The sequence below is a fragment of the Nestor notabilis genome, unplaced genomic scaffold (genome assembly GCF_000696875.1).
Source record: "Nestor notabilis isolate BGI_N333 unplaced genomic scaffold, ASM69687v1 scaffold103, whole genome shotgun sequence".
NCBI lineage: Eukaryota > Metazoa > Chordata > Aves > Psittaciformes > Psittacidae > Nestor > Nestor notabilis.
The window spans coordinates 107,501-118,601 of NW_009921267.1; the positions used below are offsets into that span (position 1 = coordinate 107,501).

General features: G+C 37.7%; 1 protein-coding gene across 1 annotated transcript in view; it reads right to left on the bottom strand.

Moving 5' to 3' along the window:
• Positions 1-398: 398 nt before the first annotated feature.
• The window catches only part of ZFC3H1 (zinc finger, C3H1-type containing), a gene marked incomplete at its 5' end in the record, with an annotated part of 37,085 nt that continues 26,382 nt past the window's right edge, over positions 399-11,101 (bottom strand). The window contains 12 exons of the mRNA XM_010011063.1: positions 399-1,241; positions 1,367-1,429; positions 3,395-3,434; positions 4,029-4,130; positions 5,293-5,393; positions 6,139-6,304; positions 6,396-6,500; positions 6,846-6,956; positions 7,932-8,026; positions 8,474-8,672; positions 8,753-8,858; positions 10,009-10,246. Coding sequence (XP_010009365.1) covers positions 1,104-1,241; positions 1,367-1,429; positions 3,395-3,434; positions 4,029-4,130; positions 5,293-5,393; positions 6,139-6,304; positions 6,396-6,500; positions 6,846-6,956; positions 7,932-8,026; positions 8,474-8,672; positions 8,753-8,858; positions 10,009-10,246 — 1,464 coding nt within the window. The remainder of the gene's footprint in view (positions 1,242-1,366; positions 1,430-3,394; positions 3,435-4,028; positions 4,131-5,292; positions 5,394-6,138; positions 6,305-6,395; positions 6,501-6,845; positions 6,957-7,931; positions 8,027-8,473; positions 8,673-8,752; positions 8,859-10,008; positions 10,247-11,101) is intronic.

Sequence of the window (11,101 nt, forward strand, 5' to 3'; positions counted from 1 at the left end):
CAACCCCATTTTGAACCGATTTGGCACAGACAGGTAGAAAGCCAACTGGATGTAAACAGCCCCATCGCTGGGTCAGTGACAGTGGATCCCTGCAATGTGCATGTAGTGACTTTGTAAACCGCGTCTCATCTCACTAAAGGCTAAAAGGACAGAATGTAAACTACTTTCCACTACTGAAGTGGTATTACTGATAGGAATAGTCGTTGTGGGACGAACGGCTGTGTGCCTGAGGCAAGAGGAGGAAGACGCCTACTGAGATGTAGTTATTCTACATGCACAATAGGTAGCTCAACCTCAGAATAACAAAAGGCAACAGATTTATGAGGATGTCAGCCTGTATGGAAAACCTCTTTGTAAAACCACAGGGTAGTACCAACACAAAACAGATCACTATTAGCTTTCTTGAAACTGTTAAACTTTATTATAAATTAAAATTTCTTTACAAAAATTGCACATAATTGACCACTCTTAGGTTCTGATGCACTGGCATTTGCCATAGTTTCTTTAATCTTGAAGTCTAATAGTCTCTGCCGTGAGTCCAATGCAGAAAAGGGCAGTAAGCAACCGTCTTAGAGCCTTCAAGTGCAAGAAGCATACTTGTGGCCACGGCAGTTACACTTTCCTTAAGAGCGGCTGCTTTTGTTTTAAATCCTGTAATGAAAAAGTCTCAAAAAAGGTTTAAAAAAGGAAAAAACCCCAAGATGGACTACTTGCTTTTTACTGTAAACACAGCCAAGTAAATTAATCCCAAATAGAGGTCTCTCAGGCATCAGCGAGAGTGTCAAGTGAGTCAGGAACAGCAAAACAAAAAAAGAGAGAAAATAAAAACATAAAAAATAATGTCTGTCATTTTGATTAACTATACTTACGTAGATGACGTTATGAGAATCTGGCAGGGCCCAGAAGCAAGGCCAGACAGGGAGTTCATTTTTCCAGAGGAGGGTCACGTTAATTGTTTCCAGGTTCAAGGAAAGCAGACAGGAGACTTGATAGGCTCAGCAATACTCATCTGCCTTACACAGATCTTAGGCCTGGATCAGCCTGGAGAATCATTCAACTGATTTTGGCATTTAATAGGACTTATGGCTGACCGTACCCAGCGTTCAGTGATTCTTGCTTTCTGTTCTGCAAGTGTTTAAATTTAAAAGCTCATCTAGGCTGACTCCAACCTCTTGGCACTTGGAAACTAGTTTTCTCAGGTTATCAGTTTTACCTCCTTCTGACGCTTCAAACAAGAGTTGCTGTAAGAGATGGGGAAGCAGATATAAGATTTAGCCAGAGCTTGAGCATCACCACATCTATGGATATGGGATATGCAGAAAATTTATATGAAACCTCAAACTGAATCATAAGGAGAAAACATTACATCTTTCCACAGTGTTGCACATAGAGGTAACTTCTGAAGGGCTCTCTGATATAAATGATGGACCTGTAAAATAAAAACAAATATGAAAAGTCAGCACAGTTTCACAGACTCAAAATGAGTGATCTGAAGCACAAAAATCTCTTGCAAACAATGTTTAAAATCTGTTTTTAAAAAAAGTTTCAAAGTGTTAAATTGCTACTAGAAGCAAAGGCAAGTTTATGTCTGACCTTAATTCTGACCCTTGTATGCACGTGATTAATTACATGAGGACACATTAGTTTTCTTCACAAGATTCTTGCCTCATTCATTGCACAGGATGGAACACACTCAGGGAATGAAGCAGCTTACTATTTCTCTTTCACCGCTCAATAGGTAGTCTCAAGGTCTTGCTTACTGCATACCATGCCAACCCTGCAATGAAAGTAACTGTTTCATAGGCTTTTTTCCTTCAGCATCTATCTAGCTGTGCTTTCACAGTCCGTGTGCGTCTTTGCAACTCTCTAAAAAGAAAAAATGGTTTTACCGTCTTAGGAGTGGAAACAGACGACCAAAATGTTTAATGCAAGTATTTAATCAAGTCTCCTTCAACTACTGGTATCTGAAGTACCAACTTGAATCAGAGAGTCATCAGGGGAGGTATTTGTTGGCATTTTAAATACTAATACCCATTTTTAGAATCCTTTTAGCAAACCTTTACATGATCCCTGAAGAGAATAAATTATGGGTTCTCCAGGAACAGGAAATCCAGAATCTGAATCACAATTCAATATCCTACCTGTTTACTAGAAAATCCAGTTAACTGGAACAGTCACTGATTTGTATAAACAATTGTCAGTGCGCGCTACACCCCAAACTAAGGCCTGGCCCCCTCCCCCAAAACCCCAACTTCACTGTGTGCATCTACTTAACTCCACACCATACAGTCAGGTGGTTGCAGAAGAAAAGCTTAGGATTTCTTCCAGGTGTAATCCAGCTACAATGTTTTACACGTGCCTTCATTCCAATTAGTTCATTTGCTTTAAGGACCCTCTGATTCATATGAAATATATTTTTCTAACTCGCTGAGCAAACAAAGCAGAGATCTTAAAAGGCAGTGCCTTAAAATGAAGTCCATCTAATACAATGACTGAAGCAGGGATCTGTGTCTAATTACAGATTACACCAAACCATCAGCACTGAGACAGAATTAAGGTTGCACAGGCAACCATGCCTTTGGCATCTCCTGACTCCGAACTATTTGATCTTGTAAACCAAGTAACTGTCTCCTTGGGGGATGTTCTTTTTAAACATTCTAGAGGACAGTAAAAAAGGAAAGAAAAGATTTTGTATGTGATCTAACAATAGCCATTATGGGTCCGTTAAAGTTTCAAAAGAAAGACTACTGACAGCAAAGGATGCTGAGAATCAGCTGCTACATGAATGACAAAACAAGATACATCAGAGAAGTAGCTCAAGCACCGCCAGCAAGTGGTGAGTCACAAACCCAGGGCCTCATGATCCCCCAAACACATCTTCTACAAGCAGAAGAGTATTTTGAAGGTGACAGCAACAATACCTGGAAGATCCATTCTGTCTGAACTGAAAAGTTACTCACTTGCTGTGCTAAAAACCTCTTGTATTTGTATATAGAATGATAAAAATACTTCCCTCCCCAAAGTACAAATGAATAAACTTGTTACTTTTAGAGAGAAAATACGGTGGTTTTGGTGGGACTAGGAAATACTCAAACTCTTTACATACTTTGGCTTAGCAGACCCACCCTTCCAACTACTTGTAAAGGCAGCCATTAGCATCTTCCAGCATAACAAGTCCAGGTTGCACAAGTACTCATGATATAATCCATTCTACGTTGATTGCCAAAGATATTTCTCACACTTGAGGCAAATGCTTCGCTGTTTGTACACAGAGGATTTCAACTAGCCAGAAATCTTGGGTTTAAGAGCTGACCATTGCTTTAGATAAAGCCAAGGTATGAAAAGATATACAGAATTTTTTAATTACTCATTTTAGGAAGCTGTGTTGACTTACTTCTCTTTGTCCCTTTAGAAAGCATTCCGCAGCAATGGCTCTGAGGAAAAGAAATATATGAAAATATTTATTCTTGAATCATTTTAAACACCATTAGTGGCAGAATACTGACTGTGGAATGGAATTAAAAATTCCTTGAGAAGAAACTAACTTCCAATGATGTTAATCTACGGTGAAAAGATAAAAATAGCCATTTTTTTAAAAGCAACCTTACATGAGCAAGACATTTCAGTGGTTCCCCCATTATGAACAAACACTGAAGAAAAAGATCAGTTCAGCATCACTGGATAATGGAGATTACTGCTATTGTGATATATAAAGGGGGGGTAGAGAGGGGGAGACAGAAGTCAATAAGTGAATTAAAAATGCAACTTGTAAATACATCATTCATATTTATCTGCATAATATCCATTCACATAAGCTTCCCCGAGAGGGCGATTCCAGTCCTCATTTTAAAGAAGTGACAGTACCTCTGTCTGTTGTAGCAAACAGTTACTGTTTACAAAATAAGCTAATGAAAGAGAGACTTCCAGTACAAGCCCAATTGGAAGGACATTTCAGATTTACCTTTGTGATGTAAACCTTATAAACAAAAGCAATATCTATGAAAACAGATGTATGACTGTTGCATTACATTTTCCAGATGGCCAGGCATGTTGGGATATTATATGTAAACATCTTGGCTTGCAGTTTCAGAATTTGAACATTGCTCTCCTCCCAGTATTGCAGAAGCAGTCTGTAAAAGGCATTCATGAGAAAGGAACACTGCTCTAATCACTGGGAACAGAAAAGCAATCCAAAGATACAAACACATTACACAAAATACATTTCACCTAATCTGAGCTAAGAGTTGCAAATAGGAAAATAAACCCAAGCCACCATATACAGCACTGACTGAACATGCTCTCAGAACAACAGAAAACCAAAAAAGTTGATACACTATCAGAGACTAACCAAGAAGTGTGAAATCAGAGAGAAAACGTGATGTTGGCACAAGATAATTTTCAGCATGCAAAAAGTAAGTGTGTATTTGAAAGGTGACAAATTAGTTTTTGAGAGTCATGTGGCTAGGAGATACTCTTCAGTCAGTTCTGCTCACCCATTTCAGGTAGCATCAACACTGTCTAAGGAAGCTGCAAGTTCCATCTAGACAGAATCGCAACTTGGTTTAAAATGCAGCCATTCAACTTCGTGTGCCAAAAGCAGGCATGTCGTTCTCCCCATGCCCCCAGCCACACACACTTATTTCAAGCCTTGCTTTGAATCCTTTGGGGTCACCGTTGATGACAAACAGTAAGTGTCTGGGGACTCTTCAAGACTATTCATCAAATGTTCATGAGCTCAGTGCAGCTGAATACAGTAAAACATGGACTCGCTGATCCGGAAGAGTCCCTTTCACAATCCTGCTCAAGTCAGAATTGGTGTGATGCTCAACACATTAATTGGTTTTGTTTCCCATAAGACTTTTTTCAAGATTAAGAACGGTTTACCTTTGCTAAATAAAGGTCAAGTTAAACATTAAGGTAGCAGCACTGTTACTCACTGGTGTATCCAGCTTTATTTGTTCTATGCTGGAACTATATTTTTCACTAAGTACCTACAAGATTTTAAAATATATCTGACTCTTCTCTATACACTTGAATTTTTGACCACTTGCGCTCATGTGCAATGCAGAGCTAATTCCTGTATAATTACAATCTTTCTGTAAATAGAATAGAACCCTGTCAAATACAAGAAAGATTGAGATGATTTCAGAAGACACACTATGCCTCAAGCAACATGTAATGAGAGAGGAAGTGTTTAGCTTTTATAGTAGAATGGAAGCCATGCATGTCTTGCACAAAAACAGTAGTTATGTTAACCAGCTTCATGTCTTGATTACAAAAATTTTTACATACCTCAGTGCAAGTCCAGGATTAGCAGGCATGGTAGAACAAAACCGTTCCAAGGTTTTGGAATGTTCAGATTTTGGAATGCAGCTCAAATAAAAAAGAATTACCTGCAGAATTTGAATTATGAACATTAATCCACTTCATAGCTGTCTGATTTTGCTTAGAAAAATGGAATGAAAAAACTATGAACAAAAAGCTATGAACATTACAACTAGAGTGAGCTACAAACCTTATCATCTACAAACCTTATGCCTCAAGGGTACAGAAATCATTTTGTATAATAAAAAGTTAGTGTCAAGTTGCTAACACCACATATTTTAGCCCTTCTAAGCCTGCACTTTGTGAATAAAGAGAAATGCACTGGATGTTAGCAAAACAGGACCCAGAATTTCTGTAAGCTTTATTCTGTTTCAAGTGCTCAACCTACTTCAACTTTTTTTTCTTCTGTTTCTCAACCACTGTAATTTCTATGATCAAAACTGACAGCTTAAATACTGTTTCCATCTGCCAGAGTTACAGCTCTGCAGACCACTCTTGCTCAACCACCTCTTCCCTCCCTTACACATTCTCCCTATTCTCTAGGAAAGAACAGTTTGTCATTAACAGCTGTATTCACAATATTAAAACATGCCATAATAGAGTTTGCCTTACACACCCTTTATTCAAAATCTATCACTGCTAGATACCCGTCTTCTCAGAACACTACTCTCCTCAGACACTCATTTATTTTATTACCAATTTCTAGCTCTCACTATTGATATACTACTAGTGCTGTATTTGAACAAGTAAATTAGAGGTACCTGTTAAAAGGTCAGTCTGTTTAATTAAAGCTGTCCACAGACACATTTTTACCTTATTATGAAACTCATAATTGGTCCAATAATCAGCAGTACTAAAAGGAATTGGGTATCGTGTGGGGACTGTAACCAGACATCTGTTCACTAGGTCAGTAAAAAGCTTGAATTCTTGAACTTTGTTGTTGGATCCAACAACTTTGCTATTGACAAAAACAAGGTAACTGGAAGAAAAAAATAAGAAAAAAAGATGGTTCTGGTAGCCTTCACTTAATAGCTTTGAGATTGATATACTTTCCTTCATTAAGAACTTACTCCAGCCAGATGTTCTGAACAGTTTCCTGCTGCATCACTGCCCCCAGAGCTGCTTCATACGCATCCATTGCTTCACCAAAACTTGCATGAAGAGACTGGCACAAACTGTTTATATTAAAAGTTAGAAAGCGTTGCATGTCAAACAATGCGTGCTCTTATATATTAAGATGCAAGATGATCATGTGAGATGAACACCATATTACTGTTCCCATGGGGAAGAATTTCTGGAAGACTTCTGAAGTGAAGAATTTAGTTAATATGCAATTTACAGCTCCACAAAATTGTCTCTATTGTGTAGCAGGCAGGTAGGTTCTCTAAGGACTAGCAGATCATTTATTGAAAGAACCCAAAGTGATATACCCTTATGCAAACAATGAACCTTCTGCTTTTGAAAATGAAGTTTACTCAGATCCAACAGCTGTTTCTCAGAAATACTTCAGAAAGTCTCACCAGTAGATCTGCCATAGATACGGGATTTGCTGGTTCACAACATCATCTGTAAGATCTTCTTTATAGACAGGTGATGTAAATTCAACTGGCATTGGAAAATTCAAGAGATATCTACAAAAGAAGAGAGTAGTATTAAATAAGAATATTTCTCTACATGAAGAGTCCTAGGTAGATGCAAAATTAGTTCCTAAACTAGGTCCCATGAACTGGACATTTAATATGCCCAGTTCAAGAGACATACTAAAAAAAGTTGCATTTCTCCTAGATTTTAGTTTAGCTCTATCCAGATACAATTCATACAGAAAGTGTTACACAGAAATACAGAAAGCATGTACTCCCTATGTACAAATTAAATGTCAGTTTATATCTCACACTTCCCTCTCTCCACGTAAAATACATCAAGTGAGGTACAATCAACCACCTACGTAGTCAGCTAAGCTGCATTGCCGCTACCAAGTTTAATTTAAATAAATGTAAGCAGAAATAAAATCTAACACCTGACTTGGAGATAAAAACATTTCGAAGCCTCCGCTGCATAAGCTTTAGCACAGAAAGTCTTCCTTTGAAGGCCTTCAGAGGCATTTATTTTGACGATAGGGAACTTGCATATCTCAAAACTTTAGTTAAAGTCTCACAACTAAATGCTAAAATTCAAGTGGAAAATCAGCAGGCCAGATATGAACCTGAGTCTTTGCAGCAATAATCTGTTGATTAATAACATGCTGGACCTCTGGATTGAGGTCTTTTGCAAGTGTCTAAATCTAACATTTTAGGCTCCTAGCTTGGGGAGGGGGAACAAATCTCCCAAAAGAACAATTTTGGCATACACGAATGATTTTCATTGCCCAACTCCAGACTTTAGACTTGCTGGCTGTTTCATCCTTAAATGCTTGTGCTTTTACAATTCAGTGCATGTACACAAACAACAAGTATAAACCTTACAAACTACCAAATCATAATGCACTGAAGTTTTAGCAGAACATGCCAAGCCAAAATTAGATATATTTAGAAGTTCTAGACTGTCTGGTTTTTCAAGACAACGCCAATATTACTGATATTTAAATAGAAAAAACATTCTAAATGTACCTTAAGAGATCCATAGGACCATGCTGTTGGCATGTATTCTCAATGAAGGCTGCCAGAAAATCTTGCAACAGTGGAAGAATACTGCTTGACCTTTCCTGTTTGGGGGTTTTATTTTTTAAAAATAATAAATTAAAATCAGACATCAACCTGAAAATGACAAGAACAGTTTAAGCACAATAAATAAAACAAGTGGTGTGTCTATCTCTGCAATGCTCCACTGTCTTCATTCTCTCAAGAATCAAGTCTAATTGGGTGAGTCAGCAGGTAGCAGAAAACAGCTGAAAACATATTACAGGGTTTATGGTGAGTATAAATTATTCTTAATAAGCATATTAACATTGATTAGAATATGAGCTATGACACTATGATTTCATGCAATTCCTTTGACTATCTTTAATCATGTCACTAAGCTTGTCAACTCCATTTTTCCGATCTTTATGAAGGAATACTAGACATTACAAAAGTATTGTGAGGAGTAATCAAAACCCCAAACTTCATAAAGCCAGTAGACCAACAAAATGAGCTTTGGAGTGGAGCATTACCTGTGAAACAAGGAATTTACACAACTGATAAAAGATTTCTGCATTCTGAGGATTCCTCTCAAAAGCTCCAATCCACACGTTGTAGGCACTGTCACTCTGCTCCATCTGCAAATACAAGGTGGCCAAACTCCCCAAGAGCTGACAGTTGTTAGGGCAGATCTCCAATAAAGATCTACAAAGTTGTGCAGCAGACTCCCACCTTTAAAGAAAAGCAAAGGTTAAGTTGTCAAAAAAGCAGAGTTGAGTACTCCAATTATAAAAAGTCTTGAAACAACTTACCTTTCCAGAAGTTTCAGCAAAGCTAGCATGTTTCTGTAGAGAGGAAAGCAGATAGGTATTCTTTCATCAGCCTCAAGGCTTTCATCAGCACATGCTTTGACCGCATCTTCAAAACGTAAGTATAAAATCAAGTGTTAGATCCCAAGTAACATCAAAGTTATTTGAAGCCTTCACATAATAAAAAGTCTCATTTAACATAATGAAAAAGTAAGTGTGGAAAGATATTTGTAAGAATGATGCTTTTCCAAATGCTTAAAAAAAGAGGAAGATTACCATCTTCAGGAAAGCTTTCTTTGCACGTATCACCACAGTGCAAAGACGAAAGTCCTTCAGAAGTTTCATCCCTTCTTCATTTAAAAAACGGAAAACATCCTACCAATGAAATGTTAAAGCCACATTACAGATAGCAGTGTAACTCCATATGTAAAACTTCATTCCAGGATTTCTGGCATTGCTGCTGAAAGCTATTGAGGAAAAAAAAGCTATTATGGGATGTTATTTTTCTTCTCAGCATATGAAGTTACTCAACGATGAACACCCTGTTATCATGACTAGACTGCCTTCGCTTCCACAGCTGGGCTACTCAATTGATCCTTGAGTATTTCCACATTTCATTACCACCTGTAGCATCGATATATTCTCTGTGGCAATTCAATACTGCTGCTGGCTAACACATTAAGTACTGACATTTATACAATGCTATGATAAAGTCTACCTTTGGCAGCACCACAAGTCAAGAATTCAATTTCTTCTAGTATCTTTATTTTACATCTTGAAAAAAAATTACTCCTACTTAAAGTGAAGACAAACACATGCATTGCTCTGTCTCTTCTAAGGAAAGACACTAACCTTCCAGGAAAGTAACTTTCCAATTAACATATCCTATTGAGGGGAGGAAGGGTAAGAGAAGAACAACAGAAGCTCAGCTTAATGCCTGCATAAGCCCAAGAAAACGATCCAAGTCCGTCAAAAGCCACTAGTCTTTATCTTGACACAATATCATAGCTCAGAGAAAAAGCTATGGCTTTGACCCATAGATGAGAAACTCAGAAAGTGTGTGTGCTTGCGTGTGTGTTAAGTACTCAAGAACATAGACTTTCCTCACTACTCTGATCAAATGTCCACTGGATTAGTATCCCAGAGGCTTAAACACAGTCATCAGCAACATTGCACTGCCTCTAAATTCCAAAAGTTGGATAATATTTCTTGATTTACAAGAGAGTCATGTATTAAGTAGTTTACCTCCTTAATCTTACCTTCAAACATAGCTAACAGTGTATCAGGATCAGTCTTCACATCTTGAACTGTTTGCCATGGTATTAAAAATGGCTCTTTTTGCATGATCCTTGAAGGACTGACATTAGCTGGATCATAGAACTTGACTGGAAGAATGCCAAATTCGGTTAGATGTATGTAAGCCAGCCAAGCCAAACAACGGTCACTTAGAGTAAGATGTTCTGATATTATCTTTTCATTTGCTGATTTTAAAGCATTCTGTAAAGGTTAAAAGAAACATGTTATATTTCAGCCATGAAATCTTTAAGATCTAAGAATAAGAAAAAGAAAACAGGAAGATTAAGTTCTAATATTCTCAAATCTTTTCCACAGAAAAGACAGGGATTCTTTACATCGATCATGATATTTGGTTTATGTGAATGTGTGACTGTATTCAAATTGCATGCATAATTTCTGATAAGGGATTCAGAAAGACTGTAGAAGATTGCTATCTGGAAAAATAAACAGAGGCAGACTTTGAAAACATGCATCCCCCAACATGTGCTCCATTTTTCTGCTTAATTCTTGGACAACTACTTCCACTTGCATAGAAATAATTAGCTCTAGAGAGCACACCTACAAGTTGGACTGAGCTTGCTATACCCTACCACGTCTTGTGGAGGGTTGGTTGGTTTGTCTGTTGGGCTCTGGTTTTTTGTTAGGTTTTAGGTTTTGTTTGTTTTGGTTTTTTTAGCAAGTTCTAGTTATTCAGCCACTAAGCTACAGCTACCCAAGTCTACTGAAAGCACTGCCATCTCTAGACATCCTGTTTAAAAGCAGCATTGGAAACATTACTGAGAACAAGGATACTGCTTCAAATTTTCCTACCAGTCATAGGCAAAACTAGAATATAGGCCAGTTAAGCTGGCAGATCCCAAATAAAATCATTACAGCACACAATCAGACAAAAGTCTAAACACAACCGTTCCTAAAACAGAACAGACTCTCATGGCTAGTAATGTGTCAACATTTTTCTGGATCAATGCAGTACCATCAAAGAATGCACTTTCACCAGAATGGAAGTACATGCAAATACAAGCAAAATTCAGCAGTACACGTGTGCTGCACTCAGCA